Source organism: Xiphophorus couchianus, chromosome 20 (assembly GCF_001444195.1).
Source record: "Xiphophorus couchianus chromosome 20, X_couchianus-1.0, whole genome shotgun sequence".
In the NCBI taxonomy this organism is placed as follows: domain Eukaryota; kingdom Metazoa; phylum Chordata; class Actinopteri; order Cyprinodontiformes; family Poeciliidae; genus Xiphophorus; species Xiphophorus couchianus.
In genome coordinates, this window is record NC_040247.1 from 9,698,804 (window position 1) to 9,724,883 (window position 26,080).

General features: G+C 37.4%; 1 protein-coding gene across 5 annotated transcripts in view; it reads right to left on the reverse strand.

Annotated features, from left to right (window-relative positions):
- The window catches only part of tox2 (TOX high mobility group box family member 2), a 122,642-nt gene that overhangs the window by 2,072 nt on the left and 94,490 nt on the right, over positions 1–26,080 (reverse strand). For 2 of the 5 annotated variants that reach the window (XM_028003381.1, XM_028003378.1), the window contains exons 5-9: positions 12,869–13,135; positions 10,862–11,104; positions 4,904–4,984; positions 1,662–2,069; positions 1,420–1,568 (exon numbers count right to left, since the gene is read on the reverse strand). In XM_028003381.1, coding sequence (XP_027859182.1) covers positions 1,420–1,568; positions 1,662–2,069; positions 4,904–4,984; positions 10,862–11,104; positions 12,869–13,135 — 1,148 coding nt within the window. The remainder of the gene's footprint in view (positions 1–1,419; positions 1,569–1,661; positions 2,070–4,903; positions 4,985–10,861; positions 11,105–12,868; positions 13,136–26,080) is intronic. The other 3 variants (XM_028003380.1, XM_028003383.1, XM_028003382.1) reach the window with 3 other exon arrangements.

Here is a 26,080-nt window from a genome sequence, read left to right on the forward strand (position 1 = left end):
ATACTTTTTTGTCTTGTTATCATGGACTTGGTTGTTTTACTTTTAGCTTAAGTTTAAGCTTTAGAATTAAATAAAACATCGGATTTCATGAGCATAAAAAAAGTATGGATTTTAAATCTGCTATGAAGAAGCAGAGCTTCAATCTCTGTCAATATACAAATGTTGAGGTTATAAATATCTCTTTATATTAGTTTTTAGTTTTTCTTTTGTCTTAAAATCTTCACTTGGTCTTACAACTCTCAACCCTTATACAATAAAATCCGAGGCCAACCTCAAACATGTTTGCAAATTGTATGCTTAATGTAAATCGTAATAAGTTACAATATCATTAATTTATTTCAGTAATTCAATTCAAAAAGGGAAACACGTCACACTTATACTGCAATCTGCTGGGTTTCCTTGGAGAGAAAACTTTTTAAACTAATTGAACTAATTGAGCTAAACTTAATGCACTGTTTGATAGCTAGGATCAATAAACCCAGTGATAGAAAGCTCAACAGGTGCTAGTACTTTTGGCAGTTAGAGAACAGGCTAAGTGTTGTTGGAAAGTAAAATCATCTCCATAAATCTTGTTAGAAAAGGAAAGCTGGAAGTCATCTTTTTTTTCCCTGGTAGATCTCAGGTTTCAAGATGAGACACAGGGAAACAACACTTGTAGCCAACGTCTTGGATGTGTCTGTGTGGTGGCTGCTAATGCTGACTGCTGTCCAAATCCTTGAATAGGATTTGCTTCACAATCCTCAGCTTGGGGCTAGCCCTGATTGTTTGCACCTCCTTCTACAATACTTTTTTCTTCTTTCTATTAAAAAATTCTTCATCATCCTTTGTGAAGTTCCAGGTTCTTTGAGAATCTCACCTTATTCTCCTTGTGGAGAGTGTAAAGTCAGTTCCATGCATGTGTAGTTCAACTCCAGTCATCAGTTGTTGGAGACTGAATTAGCACATTACCTACTTCTACAATCCACAAATTACTCAAATATTTGATTCGGGTTTTTGAGGTGGATACAGCTCTAAGTGTTGGAGGTCTCTTTTATTTGCTTTTATGGAACATTCTAATTTTCTGAAAAACTAAACATTATGTTTTCATTAAGCTGTAAGCAATAGCTATGAAATTAAGAGAAATACACAAGTGAAATAAGTCACTGTGTGTTATGAGTCTATATAATATGAAAGTTTTCATTTTTTGAGTTGAATTATTGTATTACATTTTCAATATTTTTTTGTTTTTTTTGTTGCAATGTATCTGTATTTTTAACAGACTCGGTTTTACAACTTGTCCTATAGTTCAATAATCTGACACAAAACATGAATCAACTTAAGTATTTCTAATAAACGATGCTAAGCCATAGTATAAAACATGTCCGTGAAGTGGATCGTTGTAAGACTATAACTTTGATCAATTACTGTGTATACACTGACCTGCAGTGGTTGCCGCACTCCCGATTGCAGTATTCTCCATCCCACTCATGGGTCTGAGCCACTCCAGGACCGGGCCCAGAGCCAGGAGCTCCTGGTGACTGGGAACCCCCAATGCTCTTCTGGTACTCTGACTGGAGGTGGGAAAAACCCTAAAGGAGATAATTCACAAAAAATTAAGCAAAACCCCTGAGCAGAGATCTCATTACACTCATCATCAGATTTGTCTCAGTTTATTTCTGTACCTGCTGTCCTGGAGGTGGGGAGTGAAGAGAGGCCTGTAGCCCCATCTGGTGAGAGATGATTGGCTGGGACTGGACCTGCTGCATTCGGATGGGCTGGTTGAGGAGTGAGCTCTGGTGCAGGGAGAGCTGCTGGTGGGGGTGAAGCGGCGGGCTGATCTGGAAGGAGGAAGGTGGGGAGGCACTAATGCTGGGCAGCATTGGGGATTGGCTGAGGGTCTGTGACAGAGTGTGGCGTGGGGCGTGGCCTGCATAGCTCTGCAGGTCGGTTAGAGGGAAGGCCCCGGGTCCCAGGTATGGCGATGACGGCTGTGGGGGAGGTGGCACACTGTACAGCGAGTTGGTTGGCATCATATGTGGAGAGGCCTGGCTCGTTTGGGCAGTTTTATTCTCCCCAGGGTCGTTATACGTCTAAAAGCAAAACAGGACAAACCAAAACACAGTAATTAATCTCATTGCAAAAGAATTTAACAGATTAATCAGACTTTATTTGATTAAACATAATTTGCTGTGGATACTGCTTTACAAATGTGTAACTACAAAGTTTATCCCCCTGACTATTTTGATGCTATCATTACATTTGCAATCTGTTATCATAACTTAGCGGCAGCTAAGTTAAGATACAAAAACTATTATATATGTATATTAGTGTGTGTGTAGCTGATGCAGAAACAAATGCCAAAAAAGCTGTGATGTAAACAGAATTTGCTCAGCTTTGTGCCAAGCTTCAAACAGATTAATGACTAAAACTGGGGATTCTTGATTTCCTTTATAAAAAGCTGGATTTAATTCTATAAGGATGTTTACCACTGTGTTACATCACAACATCTTTAAACAGGAGTGTTGTAAGCCATAAAGAATTTAAACTGTTAATCGTTTATTTGAAAAGAGCAGAGAAGAACTGAGAAAAGAAAAGACGAGTACTTTTTTTAACATAGATTTCTTAAATCTTTTTCATTAAAGTGTTTAATGAGAAAATAAAACTGGCAAAAATCTATTTCAGAAGATCATAATTTTTCAGTTAATAAAAAATAAAATGGGAAATTGGGCACACAATACTGATTGGAGCATCCCTTCATTCAAGGGCATTTAATTAGTCTAATTTTAGTTTATTCATAAGATGCAAAGGAGATATCAACATGTAAATAGCAGCGGATAACACTGAGTTTCCTTTGTGTTTAGTTCAGCTACCTCTGCGTTATTCACCTTCCCTCAGTCTTTGTGTTTTGCTCTCCACAGCTGTTACAAATTTCTGGATTAGCTCACCTGTATCCAATACCCTTCTCCTTGCCTCATTATGTATAAGCTCACTGGTTTTCATTACTTGTTGCTGGTTCATTCTGTTATGCCGCCCAAGCTCCGTGTCCTGCTCTGCCTTTGATCCCCCCTGTAAGTTCTTTTGTTATCTCATTATTAAAACTCTACTTATTTCAGTCACCATCAGTCCTTGCGTTTGGGTCCTTCATTAATCACATAATGACATTTTTACCTTAAATTAAAGAGCTTAGAGTATGTTAACTTGTGTCCACTCTTGTTATTTCTTCATCTTCTATTTATTCATTAACTCCACCCACCCATCCGCCCACCACTGCATTCATCTACATCTATAAACATTCACTCAGCAGGTCTCTCAGTCTCCCTTTCTTTCCCTGGGGAAGATGCACCTGCATGTATGAAGCACAAGGATTCTTTCTCATTAACTGTCAGACTTACTAGAATGATGTGTGGTGGTCTGTTATTTAGTAATGGCTCCCATCCAGCCAGCCAAATCCCTCAAATAATCAATGGAACGATATGAAGGCGCAGATAAAGCAGGGGGACAGGAACATTTGCAGGGGTCAAGTGGAAAATGAAATAAGGAAGAAATGAGGTGAAGGGAGAAGGGGAAGAGTGAGATGACGGATTTGATTTGTTGGAGCTCATTTTTAAGTGTATAGTCAAAGAGGGTGTATTACAGTAGATGGAGTGGAGATGGTTTATGCTAAAAGACATTTTATCTTTTAAACTTTTTTTTAATTTTAATTTTCAGACACAAGGGAAGGGCCAATGGTATTTAGAGGTGCAATCAAACTTTTTGTTCTTTTCTTCTTACATAAACTGACAAATGTCACAAAACAAAAGGGCAACAGGTGCACACACAGGATGTAAATCCTTCAAATGATCCTCCAATTACCTCCAATTCCACCCACCCCAATTCACTCTGAAAAGACTCCTTCATCTGTAATTAAAAAAAAAAAAATAAGAGAGTCATTTTGAAGGATGAGGCTCAGTCCTGCATTCAGATTGGCTCCTCCTGAACGAGAGAGCGAAGGTTTGCAGGTTTATTTTTGTCTGTCAGATTTTTTTTTCTTTTGACTCTCAAACTACCATCATATGGCATCAATCAAGCCTCTGCATAGGATACCCTGAATGTGTAATCGCACTAGAGACAAGAGATGAGAATAGTCTTTTGAGTAGAAAGTATGGCACAGTGAAGAGGCTGATGAATTAACTATTCATGCCTTAATCAAGGTGCTTGTTTTCTGCACATGAGCGTGAGAGGAAGTGTGGCCTCCCATTCGGGGGAGGAGGGCTAGAGAGGGCGAGTAGGAGGAGCTTGGCATATGCTAATGTAATTTAGATCTCAATATGTAGAACAATGTGGGGACAGATATGAAATGAAGTTGAAACAGTGCTACAACTGCTTTTAAGCTTCATACATGAGCTCTCTCTTTTTGCACAAACATGATCAGTCAAAAAATGGTAATGGTCTGGACTTAAACTGCTTCAAAGAGAGGGCAGTGGATGTGAGCAAACCTCAGCCAACACATTAGCAGCCCACCGGGGAGGAACCAAGCACCAGGAGGACGACAAATGACAGGTAATGTCCACTCCTGCTCTTACACATGCACGCTGATGAGCAGGCACGCAGACGTGCACTATTACTTTTTATTTCTCCCCAGGTTACAAATTGAGGTGTGTTTCAGGCCTAATTTCCCCTGTTTTCTTTGGAGCACACACACAGCCTTTCTCTTTTACCTCCACTCATAAATACATTTACATATTGACATGATAACATTGAAACATGCATTGTTATTCAACTCAATCATAATGCATATATACAGTATGTCTACATGAAGAAGTACTAAACCATCTTTGCTGTTAGTTGACCTTTTTTTTGGAATGAGAGAGGAATTCTGTCTAATTTATCATCCCTTATATTGCAGCTGACCCATGTATATCAAACATGTGACCCCCACTGTTACCTTGGAAACCAGACTGGCTCTGTAGGCGGCCAGGGCTTTCAGGTACTCCTTCTTAGCAGCCTCTGTTTTCCTCTTGTAGCTCTGCAGGAACAAACACAACAACAACAATGTTTGATTACAAGCCGATACTAAAGGTTGCAATGACCCTCCGTTTCACACTGACTGATGCGGATGAGATTCGGGGAGTCAGGGCTGAGATGGAAAAAATAAAACAAAAAAACATTTCACATAAATTTGCCGCACAATTATCAGGTCAAGGAGATTTTTGCCCATCTGCATGATGCAGATGTATTCAAACCATTTGCTTCTTGAAAATCCAATTCAGCTCAAAATGAAATGTCAAGAAAGATTCTGCACAATAACATAAAAATAGAAGTTAAACGAGGAGCGAAAGCCTGTTTGTCGCTCTGCGCGCTTCTTTTTCAGTGTTCTTCTCTATTAAGGCTGTTGCTCATCTCTTAATCAGAGCTGATGTCGCAGCAAATCACTCAGATGTGAGAGAGAGAGAAAAAAAATAAAAGAACTCAAAACAGCTTTAGCAAAAAGGCAATCTTGAACTGTCTGAATGAACCTCAAATGATGCGTTGAGACAGGGAATTCAAGTTAATGTCATCACATGTCACTCACGGCCTGTGTGCAGCTGCTGCTGCCTTTTTCATGCAGCAAAAGAAAGTGTCAGAAAGTCCACCCTCAAATCAATAGAAAAGACTCAGATCTCAGCATTTTAATATGAAGGAGGGCACTCTTCTTTGCGTGAGTGAATGCAGCGGGTAATTACTGATCCTCTATGAGATACTGTCAGTGGCTACATGGGCAGGGTCATCTCTTCTCAGAGAGGTGGGGTAGAATAACCATTAAGCATTCATGGGTTGCCAAGTGAGCATAGGCTGGCAGCCGCTGACGCACGCACTCAATAAACAAACAAGCAAACAAGCAAGACAGCAAACAAAGCGGGATGAAGCCGGATACAATCTCTTGCTCAAACAGCTGATGTTTATCCTCTCACTCATCCATATTTACAATATTATCATTATTACCTTGATATACAGCAGCATCCAAAAGTATTAATTCCCCTGTTTTCACATTTTGTCATGTTATACCAACACCTTCCAGAGAACAGTTCAGTTGTAAGGAAATGAAGCGTAAACTATAGGCAGTAATCGAAAAGTCAGCCAAGAATCGCAAGCTAACTCTGGAGGGGTTGCAGAAATCCACAGCTTAGGTAAGAGAATCTGTTGTTGGGAAAATATTTTGTTGTGTGCTTCACAATTGTAGCCTTGGTGGTAAGAAGAAGTCATGGTTGAAAGAAAGCTGTACGAGTTCTTTTAAAGTTGCCATACCCAAATAAGCCACATAGAAGCCATAGTGGACAAAGATGCTAAAGGGAGATCAAAAATGAACCTTTTGGCCTACCTGCAAAATAATCATGCAAAGTAACACTGCCTATCAGAATTAATCAAATAATGAACATGGTGGTGGCAGTATTATGCTGATGTAATGGAAAAGAGCTAGAAGATAAAAAAGGGAAAATTTTAGAATAAACTCATTCATGGGCTCCAAAGGATATGAGTCTAGTGAAAGTTCTCTTAGACATGTTGCACTGGTTTTACACAGCACTGAGCCTGGAGGGGAGGGAACTTCATACCACACTTCTGTTTTCTGTAAACTTCTGTAAACCATGTATCATTTTCCTTCCGCTTCACAGCTATGCACTAATTTGTGCTGTTTTATCAAGCAAAATCCTCATGCAATACATTAAAGTGTGTTGTAATGCAGCACAATGTGAAAAAAATGTCTGCAAGGCAATAAATGTCTATACATTATGCAGCAAGCATAGAAAAATACTGTCAATTTTCCTAAAGTTTTCAAAATCATTTCTTAAGTCACTCTTTGCATCTTATAGACTAAAAGTCTTTGCTTTTATTAACTCAAACTACTCCCAGCAGCCTTAATTTCAAATTAATTTAACACCGCTAATGATCTATGCAACGACAGATACTTTCGAGCAAATTACTATGCCTAAGGATGTCTAATTATTCCAAAGTGAGTGGATTCATTAGTGGTTGAAGCCGTCAAAGGCTGCAGGTCAGTATGAATTAAAAATAACAAAGCTGCAAGGAGGGATAGCATATGCCTCCAACGTAATCCCAGCACAGAGGTGTCCCATCTGAATTAGCCCCCTAATTGTACCTTAATGAATTGTTCTTGTTTGATAACCAGTTAATTACAGGAGACAATAACCCTGCGCCCTGCTGACACCGATGGGAATGATTACCCTGCGAACGTAAAACCAAATAATCGGTGAGAAACAGAAGTAAGGGTGGGGATGGTGGCAACCAAGGATAAAATGAAAGACATACTAAGTAGTAATGGAGGGGAGATTTGTTAGAGGTGTAAAGAGGGGAGAGGAAAAAAAAACTAACATAATAAAAGTGTACAAAATCTGAGCCTAAACAAGGAGTTTAATATCCAAACATGCAGCTTAAATTAATTGGCAGTCTGTTTTTGTTTTTTTGCTTTTTTTTTGGTCTCTGACCTTTCAAAAGCACACAAATCCAAAACATGGACTCAATTAAATAAAGCTAAGGTTTCCCCTCACTCCTACGCAAATCCATTATCATTACCGCCCTTTTCACTGTTGTAAAAACTGAAAATTGATCTTAATCTCAAATAACAAAAACAAGAAAAGTGTTCTTTTATGTTTCTGGGGCAACATTAACATGTAGGCAGCTTGAGGAATAACGCAGCCCAAATAACCCATTGATCTTACACTTTAAAGCACAGGTCATTGGAACCTGCATAACTAGAAAAAAATATAATGAAAAAGAAAAAAAAAATGAACATAAACATGTCTTTGTTACGCTGTACTGTTGGATAACACAGGGGAAGTAGAAGAAACATAATGAAGATCAACAAACGGGATAACAAGCAAAAAGCAAATGATAACAGTGAAAAAGTGTTGATCTTGTCCAACTCAAAGGTCTAAAACGTGCTTCCTTTATTGCATTTATGTGAATTTTTGCTGCATGGTATGTTTGAGAAGCGCTATAGATAATTGGAAACAGGAGCTCTGATCTAGTTAAAACAAACCTGTGTGTAGGGGAAGGGTTGTGTTTACATTCTGGTGTTCCTGCAAGGCTCCAGAGGGTCTGACTGAGACATTAAAGAATACACCTCAACAGTGATGATGTGACGACCGCATGTTGGAAGGAAAAGCATAGTGGTGTGTATGTAAACAGATCAGGAACAGTTAACTATAAAATTGAAGCTGTATGCTGAAAATGTTTTCAGGAATGAGAAATTGGCATGAACAGCTTTCCTTACAGATGCAATTTACGAGAGTTACAGCAAAGAAGATATGTTTTTGTAGTTATGGACCTTTGAGGAGACATTTTAAGGACTTTATTAAGTGTTATTCATACCCTTTGAATTTTTGGGGGGATTTTTTGCTACCATTAACTTCTGTACATTATTTGGCGTTCATTTGGTAGATGCACACAAACTAATGTTATATTGGAAATTGGAAGGAAAATGCTAGATCCTTTTCTTTATAATTGAAAACGTTAAAGACGGCAATGAAGCACTCAACACCCATGGTAACTCTCAAGGAGCTGCAGAGTTCATCTGCTCAGGTGTGAGAATCTGTCAACAGGGCATATGTTAATTTTGCTCTCCACAAATGTTGTGTTTACGAAAGAGCCGAAAAAATCATTGTTAAAAAGTTCATTTTGCAGGTTGCAACAAGACATGAGGAATACACAGCAACATATGGAAGAAGTCTATCTGCTCATAGGAAACCAAACCTGAATCTTTTAGCTTACAAGCAAAAATTTTAATGCTGCAATACACATTGAACATAACCATCTCAATGTGAAATATGGTAGTGGCAGCCTCATGCACATTGTTTACTTCAGCAAAGATAAAAGCTCTCTGCGTTGATAAAAATCTAATCGGGCTGAGGTTGAGATATTTTGCAGAGCTGTAGCTGTGATGAAATGTGGTTGTTAAACCGTTTTAGCTCAAGAGAGCTGACAACATGCTCAACATACTTCTTACCTTTTTATTTGAAAATAAATTTAAAGTAATAACACATTGAAAGCATAATTTTCCATCCACTTCAGAATTACATGCTGCTTTTGTGTTGGGCTATTTCATGAAGTTGTCAAGATAAATGACAGTGGTAGTCTATTGTATTAATTAAAGCAATCACGGGGTTATTGCCCAGACAGAGTGCTACATTTCATTCGATAATGAATCATTAACTCAAGTTAATTATGTGTCCTGTGAGTTGACACGTCTGATTAAACACGTGATGCAGAAATAAAGAAATTAGCTGTAGAGTGGCACACTAAATGGGACAATTTTGCTGCTGTACTACTAGTTTGTTAGTTGTGTTCCTGTTTTCCTGGTTCCACTGTGAAGGACAAATGCATGTGAAATGTGTAAGAGGGAAACAGAAAATTTAAACAGTGAAAAAAATTGCCAGACGACAAAGGGTTAAGAAGCACAAACAATAACATTTCTGGAGCAGATGTCCTTGAGGGAAAACCAAGGACGAGGCAATTGCTAATCTTGTATTCCCAGCATGATCAAATCACCAGGCAACAGATATAAATAAAAGGACAGGAAATGAGGAATTCACATTCAAGGGTGTCAGCGGCGAAATGAAGATTCATGGTGAAGAGCCCCGGTGAAGGTGGCAAAAATTAACTACAAATAAAAGGGACAGCCGGCCTCCAAAGTCCGGCGTATAAAGCAGGTTCGGACGGGAAAGAAAAAGACACATGCTGGAGAGGGGCGCTGCAGAGAATGGGCTGCACTTTGTCATGGAGACAGGTGCTTTTATTTGACACCCAATAGGCTGTGCCTCTGACTGGATATTCTAAAAATATGAGTCTGCGCACGATCATCAGACTGTCTCATTTTCCGTTCATTTCACACTATCATTTGTTACCACAAAACACACAGAAACCTATTCAGCTCTGTTGGTCTGGAATGTTTGAATGAAATTGAAACTGTGCTCCATTGTGGGAATCAATAAACTGCAGTAAATGTTAAGGCGGTTTCATACGCACAGGTCGGGGTGTAATAAAACCAAATTTAGCTGATTACATCTACACCGCTGATGGCTAAAAACAATGTTTCACTTCCTTCAATAATCACATTTAATTCTGTACTGATTGTGAATGTGTAATCCAAAAGTAAACATATGAAACAAGAACTAAAAGCTTTTCAAACGTGACTGTAAATAAATAAATGTGTCACGTCTCGCTGTCATCCAAGCTGTTTTAATGCAAAGCCTATAAAATCTTTTTAATCTGTACAAATGCTGTTTGTTTGTACTACTTCAAAACTACATTTTCTTGCATAGGTTTATCACACAGCAAACAAATAAGAAGCTCAAAGACATGTTAATAAGGATGCTTATGAAGAAGAAAGAAAGTGTACCGTAAGCTTTGTAGCCGTAAGCTGAATCTCTTTGATTCAGTGATAGCAGTGACTGGTTAACAAGTAAAAATGTATATTTTGTGGGAACAAGCTGCAATGTTTATCTAATTTTATCTGCTAGATAAACCAGTGTTTTTGTTTCACCATATCTAAAAGTTCACTTTAAAGTTTTCACATTTTCAGTTTACAACTTACAACCACAAACTGTTGTATAGTGAAAGAAAAATTATACAAGTATTAAAATTTATTGCACAAAGAAAAATCTGAAGTGATTAAACAGCTTTAAAAACGATCGAGAACCACAAAATTCATTGCCCTCCTACAATCCTACCAAGACAAGATGTTTGTATGAAGAGTGATGGTGTGTGGTGGAAAACTATCACTGAACATCATGTGGCCTGAACACACCACAGTATGAAATTCCGTGTGTGTGAAATGTGAAACAAGGCATCCAAAGCATTGTACCTTTGAATCCAATTTACTCAACTGAACATGTGTGTTTTTGTGTACCTGTTTCTGCTCCTCTCCCAGTCCATCCCACATGGAGGCGACTATCTTGGAAACATCTCCAAAGGTTGCGTTTGGATTCTGTCCTTTGATGGCTGCCTGGGTGTCTCTGAAGAACAAAGCGTAGGCTGACACCGGCTTGGTCGGCTCATTAGGGTCCTTCTTCTTCTTCTTCTTTTGGGGCTTGGGCTTGGGCTTCATCATCTCTGAAGATGGCCGTTTCTCACCCGTCATCTGGAAGACAATCAGTGCACACACAACACAGAAACGGCTTATTGATACTGAAGTTGGTTTTAGAATTTACATGTACAAAGAAAAAAAAAACTTCACCAAATGAATAATTGTAAATGTGATGAATGCCTGTAACACTGGGTCCTGGTGAAGCGTGTAAACTTAATTAACTCTATAATTTGATTGCTCAGTTCAATAACCAACATTTGGATATTGCAGCAATGTTTCACTGACAGAAACACTTTCACAAGTTGACAGAAATTGTCTTTCTTCTCTCCTAGAGCACTTTGTCAGAAATATCATGTGCTAGTTGAATTTATCAGACCTTTTCAAATCTTTATTTTGCAGTTGCTCAGCAAGTCATAAATTCAGACTTTTCATGCCTGGGCTGAAGGGAATTTTAAATCGTCTGATGTATCTGCCCTGGCTTTGATGTGGTCTCAGAATGAATTGGAGAGAGCAAATGGAATTACTTACTGATAGAAGAGATGGTAATCATTTTTATTCACATGCGCCCTGTGAAGCCCGGCAGAGATGTATAGGCCTAGAAATATATTTTTTAAACCAAAGCATCCCCCATTTACTTATACTGTATCACTACGAACTGCCGGCTAAAAAGAGATGAATCTGAAACATTGATGAGGTGGCAAAGTCAGTTATATACTCATCTGCATTCCTCCTGATGAAAACTGAGCAGTAAAAATGGATTGTGGCCACGATGCATAAACAGGATCAGGCTAAATATCTGCTGTTGTTAAAAGACATTTCAACAAAAGCAGAATTTAGAGTCAGACTTTAAACCTGAACATGACTAAAGAAGCGGCAGAGATCTGAACTGGTAAGATGTGTATGATTTTCCGACAAAAATGTTATTCAAATACCAAAAAAAATAGGAAACCTCACTGAGTATTCGGTTCTTCATAGAGAAATGTTTATGCATTGATATTTAATCAATTTTACCTCTGAAAAAAATATATATTCACAGATGATCAACACATTGTGCATTGTATTACTCTTTACAGAAAATATTTTTTAGCTGAGCAAAAAGTTAGAACACCCTACCATTTCATAGCTGTCCTAAAGATCTCAGCTTTGACTCAGTCAGGGACTTTCCATTTGTTATTTCTCAGCTAACTTCTACATCAGCTTGAATTTTCTGACAGAATGTTTTTAAGTTTTTCTCAAGCACCCTTTGATGCAAAGTAGAATAGTATGATGGTGAGATCGCCAGATCCTGCCGTTCCCAAACCATGACATGCCCACCTCTATGCCTCACAGTTTGTGTAACTATCTTTTCCTGGCATTCTGTGTTTGGTTTATGTAAAACATGTAACTTGTTCTGGTGTCTGTATAAGTAGATTTTATTCTAATTTCGCCAAAAAAGCATGATTCCAGAAGTCTTGACTTTGGATGTTGTTTTGTTTTTTTGCTTGTTTTTTTTTCTGGCAAATTTTAAATTGGTCTTATTTTCCTTAGAGGGCAAAAGTTTCTGTGTTGCACACCTCCTATAAAAGTTAAACTTGTGCACTCCCTTTTTGATTTATAAAGAGTGTGTTTTCAACATTCAAAAAAACCAACCAAACGTGGCAAGACACTGAACTTAGTACTAAACTACCAAGCAATTACACACATTAGAGTGGTGTAATAATTTTAACTCCAGCACCAGCAAAATTATCAAAAACTCAAAAATAATTCTGAATTCCTCCAAAGTGCTACTATGCTGTCCATTAAACCATATCAGACAAGTCCCTGCCTCTACTAAAGAAGCCACATCAGTACCTTTGAATGAGGATCTGTCTCCTCCTCCTGATTGGAGCTTGAAGGAGAGGGTGTGGCTGATTTACTCCCAGGAGGCGAGGGGGAACCATGAGGCAGTGCGCTCCGGCTGACCTGAGGGTTTAGCTGAGACAGTGCGCTCATGGGGTTGGGCAGTATCGGAGGTGAGCTGTTTATCATGGGGTGGTTACGGGCAGGATCGTAATGAGCGCCGTCAGGGTGCTGGTGATGGTGTTGCTGTTGGTGGTGGTGCAAAGCCATCTCCTGCATCTGGGATGAGAGAAGAACACCAGCTTTACTATCTTCTCTGCTCAGAGCAATAAATGTTGCCAATTAGCCAAATGTGCAAATATTTTTAGGTGGAGATGACATTTTTGATGTGATATAGTCTGCATAATGTTTGGGGGAAAAAAAAGAAACGCTCACGGGACTAATGTAGACTTGAACCCTTTAATATGTACTAGCACATTCTAAAATTTTGAAACTTTTCCTTAAGGTTTCCTTATTTTGGGGGGCAAAATGATCTAGCACTGTCCAAGGGTCTGAAATGTTATTTTCTATGGGTCGTTGAATGAAACAGAATGTACTAATGAGTCACATAGTATCAAAGTATCTATTATCCTCTATAAAACAATTATCTAGTTTCAAGAAACACATAGAACAAATTCTTATTGAAACAGCATCACACATACCCGTTAATGCTGAAGCTTCCTGCTAGACCAAAAAAACTAACTTATTTTTGATTTCTCACTCGACTTGTTGGTTTCTGTGCCTGTTTTCTATTATTTCGGTTCCTCACATTGCTTTATCTTACTGTTTTTGTGGCATCTACATTTGATCTTCAAAAGTTTGGTGTTTTGCATCAACATATCAAAGCGGTTAATCAAGGGTCTAAATCTAATTTGATATTAGGTGCAGTTAACACAGGAATGTTGTTAATTTGAGTTGTATGACATTCAATGAAAGATGTCAGAACTCTTTTTATAAGTAGTCAGGTAGTGTCAGCTTAGAAAGTCAAGCCAAAAGCCATGAGAAAATCCATTCCAAACCGTACAATTATACAGGTTGAAACTCACTTCAGGTAGACCTGTGGTGAGGCAGAACCACTGCTGAACTAGCACTTTGTAAAGAAAACATTGGCCATCCTGCTAGTGGTGGAAAAGAAGACTTCCTTGCACTTAATATCGCAGCAATTTGTTCATGATTTGCAGCTGAAGCCTACCACCGCCATCTTGCTTAGAATGAGCTTCTTTACGTTCCTTTAAGTTTTATTCTGATTCCTCCTCTTTTTGAATCAGTTAATAAGTATGTTTTAGAACATGTCAGAAGATTGTATTGAAAGAATCTTTTTTTTTTTGTAGCGTTAAAGGGATCAAGAACTGAGCAGTTAGCATCTTTAGCTTGTTGACTGACATAATAACAGCCAAATCCCATCACTGAAAATATTTCTCAACAGTAAACAGAAATATTTCAGTGCTACTATAAGTTTTTGTTTCACCAAACTTAACTTCTCTGGCAATAGTGCTTTCTTGGCAGTAGTTCTGTTTCAACTACTGTAAACACTGGCTCTGTTCTACTGGTTCTATGTCAGTATTAACTTGAAACCAGTCCAGGAAAAAAACACATTTTTAAATATCCCAGGATATATGCCACAGGATATATGCCACAATAGACGTTCAGAGGTGCACGATTTACAGGGTGGGCTCATGGAGATTAATACACACTTTAAATATGAGTTGTTTTTGCTTTTGATTTGTAAAATTTATGACAATAAAACATTTAAACATCTACCTTCAATAATCATAAAAAGTAGATCTGCAAAAATATCACAATAACAATGCATGCCATTTCCTAATCCCAATGGACTGCTTAGATGAAATATTTGGTAGGGCATATTTTAAGTGCCATGAATGCTAATTTGTCCAGCAAATAATATTCTAACCTGCTGGGTAGACTTCACTTGCCCTCAATCCTCACACTAGATATAAATACATTGTTTTCTGGCCAAGATATTAAAGCTCAAAAGGACTGGTGGGACATTGTGATGAAGAAAAAATAATAAAAGCTTCAACTTTTTTTTTTCTCAATCGTAATTGATAATCAAGATCAGGATCAGAATACGCAGTAACAATATTAATAATAATAGATAGATATTATGATTTACATATGTATATATATTAACCATCTGCATGCACTGCAATCCTCTACCAAGAGTCAAAAACATTTTCTTTGTGATGTAATGATGCTGCTCCAAGCTACGTCTTTGGATGTGGAAAGTAAAAGCCATTCTGTAATAGGATCAGTAAAGAACAGGCTTTAGTACCAGTTTTGGTTAAATAACGTAACCACTTGGGTGGAAACACCTGACATTTTAGTAAAAGTTAAATGATGCTGAAACTACAAAAATGGGAAGTAAATAGAAGCATATATTAAAATATAGGTTTTCCAGTCTTTTAATGTCTAGTTTAAGCTATTCAGTTTCTTTTCTCACCACAATGAGTCACTCAGTGAATTGTATCCTAAGCGAATTGTGAATGTTATTCTATTTGACGACGTATCCCTTAAAATGAAATGTAATTTTTGAAGCCATTCTCTTTTACTTTCATTCCTGCTTATTTCCGATGACCTCTTGAGGGAATAAATGCAGCAGTTCTCAGACTTAATTGGTTATGAAGAAGGACTTCAGTTCCTGCAGCTGAAAACGAATTCTTGAGAAGCCAGAGCTCTCAGCACCTGGTGAAGCAATCACTGAGCCAATGATATTGATCAACAACCCTATCAGCCCCCTGTAGGTACATTATGCTCACCGTGTGCAGTGAAGTAAGAAAAAATTACTTAGTGCCACGTCAAACAACACCTTTTTCGTAATAACTCGAATCACAAATAGAAGCAAAAGTGGTGCTCACAGCTGGAGAGAGAGCCCTGCATGAAGAACACCCTGCAATAATTACAGAGTCAGGTTCTCGCAAAGTTCTGGTCTTGGCTATCTTTAATCGCCAATAATAACCAGATCAAAAGCTCCTCTTCAAGATTCATGCGGACATAACATGAGCACTGTGCAAAGGATGCTTTTAATGCAGGCATAAATGGGAATGTTTGGCAATTTACAGATCAGAAAGTGATGAGCTTGCATTTGTTAGATCTTTTAAACATTTATGAGTTAAATAATACATAACACATTAATGCAGTGCTAAAAAGATCAAATTGAAAGGGCCTGAGCATATGAGGTCTTGATAAACACGAGCTGACGTTCAGAGATGAAGGCTTGGTTCTCTAATCATAATTGGTCCCAGAAGATTGCTAGAATAAAAATGGACTACAAAGTAATGTTGTGCACTTCTCTGGCCTGCTTTGAAAACTCATAATATTCACACTACATTAGATTCTGCATTTGCCTCAGCAGCTGCTCACAAAAGCCAGCCCTGAACAAAGACATTCCTTTTGCATTTCAAATAACCAAGCTGTAACCTCCCCCATCCACGGAAATCTCAGACTTCCAATCTAATCTAAAACATCATTACTACACTACTGAAAATGTGAGAAAATAGTGATGGCAAAATAAGTTGTTCTAAAAACCAAGGAGAACGAAAGAAATGGATGGAAAAGAAGGAACACAATCTATTAATTTTTCATTTCCATGGACTTGGAAGGATTCTCCCTACCCAAGAAATACTGAAAAAAAACAAAAACAAACAAACAAACAAAAGAAAAAACAATTAATCAAACAAGAATCGCCTATCATTGCTATGGCAGATGCATTTCCATAGCAACAGCCTCCTAGCAAAATTGTCACCCTTTAATCTGAGTCAGACCGTGTTTAATATAAACAAGAAAGAGGCATGCAAAGCAGTTCAGGAAAAGGAGAGCAATGCTGTATGTTGAAAAAATTAGTATCTGGATACAAATATAAAAAACAACAATAAAAGACATATGGCACAATAGACAAAAATCTGTTATTTTTCTCTTGTGGATGCAATATCAGAAATTATTTTAACTAAATAAACAACTTCATCTTTTACATTATAACTTTTCATTGATTTTATGTGTGTGGCTTCAGTTGTTGTGGTAAATTTGCATGTTTTGATTCTTATTTCATGAAGTCATTGTAATCTAAAAAATAAGTAAATAAGTTATTTCAACACAACTGCATAGCTATTTAAAAATATCGTAGTGTCAAAAACCAACTTTAAGTCATATTACTGAATTCTTGCCTCTTGCTCAAAGTACTGTCACCATAATAATTTATTTCTTATAATAATTCCAGTGTTATTTTTGCAGCTGAGTGCTTTAATTGGTGCTTTCACCTGTATGAGGAAGAAAAAGCAAGAGGTTATCACACAGTGGCAACAAACCTGGGCTAAATAAAACTGGCTGCAGACGGCTGTGCAAATATTATGAAAGAATCTGATAAAGGTTGCCGGTTGCCATAGGTACTGTATGCTAATTCCTAATGGTGTCTTTCAAATTGCAAGGTAAAAGTGCACAAAGAACAACTGTATTGAATTCGTCTTTGCTCTTTTTATTAACTGCTGGTAACATTACATCGAAAACAGGAGGGTAGCTGTGACTTCTAAATTGCAGCATTTTTAGCAAACAAGAAAATGATACTTATTTGAGTAGGCAACATCCAAAATGCTGGATTCTTATCACTAGAAGTGAAGACAAGCAGACAAAGTTGTTATAAGGTTTAAAGGTAACTCAAGGATCTGGTAAATTAATTGTATTAATATACCAGAGTTTGGTATTTTCTCCTGTTATAGAGCTGATGGTGCTAGCAGTCAGCCAGCTGTGTATGTTAGCAAATAAAGACAAGCAATGAATTTATTCCAAATAACAGGGTATATTTGATGTTATTGCAAACATGTGACATTCACAAAATCCCAGTTTACATCCATCTTAGTGTATATGAGGCAGACTGATAAGTCATAATTGATGAGACAAACATCAGGAAGCCTGAAATAACGTAACTCTAGGTAAAAGGGTGATTTGGAAACAATATCAACTTTCTAGTGCTCTGGTGGGAAAGTGTACACGTTTATTACCAGAAAATATGATCTTGGATGCTGTGGATTTAATTATTTTCAGTTTGAGTTGTTTTAAATATTTAAAACCAGATAAGACAAGCTGGTGTTCATACTTACGTTTATTTCTTTTAATTTTGTTTACATTTTTCTGTAAAAATAGATATTACCTCTTTTAAAATTATCTGGTGCCTCCATGGTGTTTTAACTGACACTTAAAATTTTTCTACTTAGTACATGAGACAGGAATAGATTTTGAACACTAGATTTACTGATCTGATCATTTAGTGGCCACTGCATTTTTTTGTTTTTTTTTAACAATAGGATTATGATATATTTGCTCTTAGAACAATTTATTGTAACATGTGTATTTTCATTTAATATTATTTATCAGAATCAATAAGAATGTGATATTTTCTTCTGGCCAATATCAGACACAATAAAAAAAATAAAACCTAAAGTAGAGAAAAGTATGCGACAGACTGGCGACCTGTCCAGGGTGTACCCCGCCGCTTCTATTGCTCTCAATATCAATAGCAATAGTGCTATTGATGTCATGTTTATATATATATATATATATATATATATATATATATATATATATATATATATATATATATATATATGCATATGCATATATAAGCCTTTCCAAAGTCAGAAATGGGACAATTGGGTTTTACTTTTGGTGACAGGCAGCCAGGAAAAGCCAAAGTGTGATGTAAAGCCAGGAAACTCGGTGTGAGCTTGTTCCTCTGCCTTCGTTACGCCTGTCATGTCTGTATTCACATCTTGTACATCATAGTCAAATGGGAGTCAAATAACAAAGGCTTTCCAATTATGTGTAGCACAATATGTGAGAGATGGAATATCACAAAGGCATTGTTCCCCCTCTGCTCCTGCTGACCCTACCTTCGAAATAGTTTCATGGCCACTCCAATTGCATGCACCATTTGATTTGGCTAAAGGGATTTGACCACCAGCACTGAGATGTAAGAAGAAAGGAAGAAAGTCCTATATACAGCTATAAGAAAAGAAGGAGAATTATGCTCCACAGTTGAGCACAGCAACTGAACTCTGGGATTTACCTACTAATGTTATTATCCATTTACCATCACTTTGACAATGCAGATAAGAGTATGCAAATTTATTTCACTGGCATCATCACAAAACTAGTCCATTATGCTATTGATTCTGTAAATCTTAATACAATAGATATAAAAAAAATGATTGAGTGCTTTAAAGATATGAAGAGAATTTACCTTCGAATTTTAAGTTATAGATAAAAATATAAAAATGATGAAGCATTTTGTCCTCAGATGTTCTTTGATATTTGTCTAATTTGGTTTTCAAAGAGAAATCACCTGCTGACTCTTTTAATCAGCAGTATCAGAAATTTCCTTGTCCCGTCCTGCCCTGTTTGAATAAGCTGCACAGTGATCGATGCCTCTGTGACTCCAAAGACTTCCTCTCCTACTCACTGCTTGACTGGAGCCATCTTGTTTGGAGTGATGGCTCACTCACACAGGTTCACGGCTGCTATTGTAAAATCAGCCAGCGTTTAATTGAAACAAATGACTATAATAATAGAACATTATCCCTGCAGGCACCCGGCCATGACAGCTTTAATTAGAGGCGCGTTCAAGACTGATCCTTCAAAAGCACAGCCGGTGCGCAACAAGGTGGTAAACACGCCTTTAGGTTGGGAACAGACCCGGCTCCTTGCAGCCCTCAAAGCTACTTCTCATTTACCCCGAGGGCAAAGCACTAACAACTCTGTTCCTCAAAGAGCCTTCAAGCCTCCCACCTCTCCTTCCTCCTTCTCGCTTCCTTTCTGTGTCTCTTTCTCTCTTCTATCATGCGTGTCTTTGGTTTATCAAGCTTATGGATGCCCTGGAGGGTCATTTACACAAGCTGAGGAGAATTAATAAGAGAGTGGATTCATGAATCATACACTGCTTATGTATGAAAGCAAAGGCAAAGCGCTGTGTCGGCCTTCTTGTGACATCAGACAGATGCTAAGTAAGGAGATATGATGAACAGTGGATGCCTGATGTTTCAAACAGAAAAATATAAGCGTATAAGTGATGTTGTTTTAAGCAAAGCACTGAAATTTTTTTTATTGTACAGTATTTATTTGAACAGAGCTCTCTTTGTGTTGTCAAAACAAATTACTTTGATCATTTCAGTAACAACTCTATATAATATTCCAAGTCACATTTATAAGCCACATGTTTCTCTACTTTCTCTGCTCAGCTGAGATTACAAAATTATTCTACATGGAAAACAGCAACAACTTAAATGTAAGCTACTCTAAAAGATAATAATTTGTAGAAATCACAAATTATTTGTGATTTGTAATTTGTAAAAATCACAAATGTACAAATTTTACTTTTAAAGGTTAGGATTACACAAAACAAAACAATTCAGATATCATAATCACAATAATAAGATTCCAAAGTCAGTACGCAAAATGGTCTCAGAACATGAAGATGTTCCGTTCTACTTTTGGTTTAATATGTCTTTTATAACAGAAAACAAGCTGTTTTTGTCCAGAGAAGAGTTGGATAACCCACATAAATCTAAAACCTGGAACATATACATAGTGTACTATAAGTAGACTAGCACTTGAGTACTGTTCAGTACAAGTATTGCTAATAAATGAGATAACTAACTGAGCTGTGGTCATATTGACAAAATAGACCACTCAAAAGCCATCAGTATTTTTTATAACAATGTTTTATATTTCTTACAACAGTTATAGCAAATATGTGTTATTAGTGAGTATCTTTAAATATATTCAGGTATCTGTAGATCTTTTAAAATCCCTCTGTTTTATGTTTGGTGAACAACAGTAGAATTATTATTCCAACTGTGAGTCAACGTTATTAAATTTTGCCAATATTTTACTTGCACTGACTGAAGTACTTGGCTTTATTAAAAATGTCAAACATGCCGTGCTCTATATAAGATAAGGAAACTCCTATATTGCAAAACATAAACTTAAGAGCTATTTTATGAATTAGATGTTTTTAATAATTTTCTTCCATATTATTTTAGCCATTCAGATTAAATGACTGTTATTGTTACTGTTCAGGATTTATTCTAAAACGGAAAAGTGATATATCTCACACAAAAATAAAATAAAATAATCTATTTCAAATAGATCAGATAGAAAATTTAACCAGTTTAAACACAGGATTGAGTCTAAAAACAAAATTACGGGCGACAGTGTTATAATAGCACAGGAGGAATAATTTGAAGAAAGAAGTTGCTGTTTTTTGTGAGAACTGTGAGCTCCTTAAACATTTTTCAGAGTGAATCTTTGGCAGTGAAAAAAGCAGAGGTTGATTTGCAGATAGTAATGTCATGATGTCCCCCTTGGCACCATCCTCCATGTTCCTCATTACCAATAATGTGAGATAGAACCTCCTTTACTTTTATCCCCCCGGCCCCCTCCAATCCCTTCCACTATCACCCCTAGTTTTCTTTCTTGTTCCTCAGTTCCACCCCTCTCTCTTTTTCTCTCTTGTGGTCCCTTTTTCTCCCCCTTTCTTGCTCCCTCTCCGCCCGGGTGTGTCTCTGAGCTCACCTCACAAAGCACAGCGTCAGAGAATCAGAGCCTTGGCTGACATGACATGTAGGAGATGGTTGTGAGGAGCGGCGGGGACACACACTCATGACAGCAGAAGGCAAGGCTCCTCCACTGCCACTAATGAGACTCCTGACTGCCGTGTCAAACACACGGGGTGTGCGTGCGTGTGTGTGTGCTCAGGGCACCAGGAAAAATGCAGAAGTAATGAACACAAAACAACAAAGAGCACACATATTTATGAAACAGCACACAGTATTCTATATGCCATGCAATTAAAGGTCATGTCAAAGTAATATGTGTATGTAAAAAACACACTCACCGAGAATTTCACACATCTGACAGGGGCCATCTTCACCTTATCATCAAGATTTGAACTATTGTAGCAGCAAAATGCCAAATAAATCAACCACTGACTACTGTGACCATTAAAAGAACCAACCTGTAAGACAGACTTGTTTAACAGGTTTTCCTTGATTTATTTTTTTCTCCATATCTATAATAACAACAGGAAACACTAAGATCACTTTCTAAGGTCTCAGAATAGTTGCTTGTAACACAAAAAGTCGACATGAAGTCATAATGGAACTTTTCTCTTTAATCTTGTGAAAATTTTGGCATAGTTTCTCACGCTTAAGACATCTTTAAACTACATTCTGTGCTCTTCTGTGACAAAACATCTGTGGTCCCCAAATTCAGCCCGCACTCTAAGCAAATAAACCAAGTGTCTTTTTAATCACCCTGCCTCAAGCCACTCCTGTGCACGTTAACCAACCAGAGTGGCGGCGTTGTTTTGAAGTGGTAGCTGGTGGCACAGCAGGAGGTGAGGCGGGGAGGGAGAGGCGTCCCAGAGCGAGAAGACACAGCTCTCCTCCACCACTGTGGCTGAACACTCCTGCCACCAGAGGCAGAATAAGCTGATGGATGACTGAGACGGGGCACGGTGCAATATGGACACGATTTCATGCCATGATAAATCTCAGCGGGGGTGCGTGGCTAAGTGTAATATAAAATTCCTTATCTTTGTATCAGCTTCTCATAACACTGTCTATCTACTGTGACTGGAGCTGTGTTTTCTTTAGCTTCTGTTCTCTGCTTGAATACCACTGTTGATTACATCTACTGTGGATAAAGTCACAGGAAAAAAAAAAAAAAAAGATAGCTCATATTTTACTCTTCTGCTTCAGAAATATGATTACAAAGTGCCACTTGGGAGATGCTACTGTTCGTATTTTGATCACGGTGAAAAGCGAGATTATAATAAAAGATTTTATTTGCAAAAAAAACTGGTTCTCTTAAAAACGCCTCCAGAGTGAATAAAATGAAATAACATCACTTTTTAAAATTTTTTTAATTAACAGGCAGAAATTAAGTCACCTTATCCTTTGATAATATTAATGTTAATTGACCTTATCAAGGTAGAGAAAATAGACAAGTTGTCATTCAAGCATGCAATAAAAAATCCCTTTAAAATGGTGAAATTGGAAAGTAACCTCTACTTCTTTTAAAATATTTCTTAATATACAACTACAGTTTCATATCACATTGCCAGAGAAATAAGGCACTTTCTCCCAGGAGATGAGAAAAGAATTGAATTTTTCCTTATCGGTCATCTATTTTTCTGCAGAATGCTATTACTTGCTGCCTGCCGTTGCCAAGCAACAGGAAATATTAATAGGACCTTTTATTAGCTCGGCTTTACCCGTGGAGTACTAAAATGAGAAAGTGGAAAACATGAATGTGTTACATAAATCTTTGAACCTTTCAGGATTTGCACAAGTCTCTGTTTGTCCAGTGATTTATAGCGCTGATGGTTCATTTATGGGAGAGGGAGGTGTGAAATACCAAAATGGAACATTAACCTGAGGGACAATTTGAAAATAAACAATCACATAAAAAGTGGAGGGGGAAAAAAGGAAGGAAACCAGTTTAAAGAGAAACCATCCTCTCTCCTGGCTGATGATTTCAAGAGGCCATCAAACAAGCAAAAGGGATTTTTGTTCCACTAGAAGCATTGATCATTCAAAATCATCTACGCCCGAATAAACATTGGAATAAGTAATACAAGTCCCATTCTATCACTGGGCTTGTTGAACTGTGGTGAAAAGCGACAGACGTTCCATCAAGTTTTATTTTTTTTTTCAGCCCCTTTAATCCCTTTTAAAAATGCCTGAAAATGAAGGTCTTTCAGAGGAGAAATAGGTTTTCTTCATCTGAATGGGGGGTACAGTATAAGCTCCAAAGAGCAGAAAGTCTTAAAAGACTATTTTAAAGTTCATATTGGCAAGAACTGTAAACACATTTAACGGCAGGACTTTCAAAATGTCATATTTTATACAAAGTTAGAATTACAGAGATTTTCTTCTTCCTTGAAAGCATCGTTACTAAAGCATCTCCTTTTGTTCCAGGTTTACACAGAAAACCAGCAGGTGTACAGTCGGAGATAATACGCTAGCTGGGAGCATCCGTCGGCGAGCGAACACATTAAAACACACCTCTACTCTCTTATCATTTATTCATCCCAGCTTGTCTGTGACAAGTTCAGTTGACATTGCAGCTCATATTTCATTCACACAGGCTTGGGGAGCGAGCACCTGCCAGGAGCACTTAATACCTTGTGAGGAAAAACAAAAGCATGAGACAAAAACACAGGCTTCCGTCCAAGTTAACATGACAGTCGGGGTGGGATTACTACTTGATAATTAACCTCAGTAGCTGAGGATAGGGAGCTTGTTTGGAAATTATTACTCTAAAATGTTGTAACAAAAGAAATTAGGAGAATGGATTTGAATATGAATGCAGCCAGCAGCTCTTTAGCAATACACTGACCAATATTCTGCTAAATTTACATTTTATATTCAAGAAAAACTTGAGATGATGATGAGATAATACTTTTGATGGAGCTAGGGTTGTTCATGCATATAGCTCTTTCTCCTCTTACTCTGCTATTATGCATAACATTACCTTCCTGATTATACATTCATCATCTGTTACATATTCAAAACATCACACTCAAGCCAGTCTGATGATGGCTCCTTCTGAATGAAGCACAAAAAACTTCATCAAAGATAATTTATTCCAGCTGCTAGCATTTTAAAACACCATATAGGCCTTTTCAGCTTAAATATATTTTAGGCATACAGGTGTGAGGCTCACATAGAACAAAGTTTTTCAGCCAATGTATAAACAGTTTTGCTTTCTGCAAGTTCAGGTGTATTTGAAAGTGACTACAATGTGGCCACTTTGATCGCAAGTCCAAAAAATTATTCACCGCTAGCAACAGAGATGTGTATCTGTTCTGGGGCTGCATTGATAAGATCAATGGAACCTGAGCAAGGCTATTAAATTTCTAATGTGTTTTGGAACTTGTAGATGCTATGACAGTCAGGGCATTAATGGAGAGAAGCAGGGAGAGGCTTTGCCAAGTGCAGTGGAGCATCAGAGAAAAAGGGCTCTCTCAAAGAGATCAAGTTAGTCCAGGGGCAATTTCAGACCACAACACAATAACTAGCAGAAATGACAATGAGCACTGAAAATGTACTCCTTACACAATTAGGAAAGTGGTTAATTATGTCTTTCATGTTGTGACTAGAGGAAAAAAAACACTTTCAATTAACTTCCTCTATGAATGAGTGGATTAAACCAAGAAAATCTATTTTTCCTATGAACACTACAAGCACTAGAGGAACAGTTTAGCAAACATTGTGTCGAATATTTGTATAGATCTGACTAACTAATGGTTTCGTGCACTAACTAAAAGATAACAATAGCCAACTTGTTCTTATAAAGAAGTGACCAACAAAACCAACATTTTGAAGAACCTTAATGCATTAATTTGAAGTATAAACAAATTAATAAATAAATAAGCTTAATTTTATGTTGATGCAGATATTGCTGCTGATATAAACTATTTTCAGGTTTTCCCTTTTTTAATATTTTAATAAATTGTGTCTGAGTAACTGTTGGACATCAGTGATTGACAGCAACTATATCATACCATCTTCCTTTTCTCTTCTTGACTCTACTGAAATGGATTTAATGTTGCATTGAACTCTGGGGTCAAGTGTCACAAGTTCTTTGCAGTTGTTGCAGTTTTACATTTTTGTACTTTTGCATGTTTTCATGCATGCATTTTCTGCAGGTACTCCAGTTTTATTACACAATTGAAAACATACATGACAGGTTAATTGGCAACTTTCAGCCCTAAGGTTATTAGCCTTGTTAATTTCTAAGATGAAGTGTGACTGATAACTGAGTCACTCTGCAAAGCTGAGTCGGATCAAGCAAATACAGAACACAGATGGATGAAATAAAATTAATTTATAGTTATATGGTAATAAGGCTTAGAAAAGAATTATGATTAAAGAGAATTTGGGTGGCAGGACCATTTGTCCTGCACTATAATGCATTTTTAGGTTGGATCTTTAGCTAAAAAGCCAGACCCTGCCCCTGCTCTGACCCGTCAAGACCTGTACAGTGGTAGGCTAATCAAAAAAAGTAAAAAAACCTGCAAATGCGGCATGCTAATTCAGTGATGTTTCTACAATACTAAGAGTGGGTCAAAAATCTATAATTAGATAAATTCTACTTTGATTTTAGCTAAAA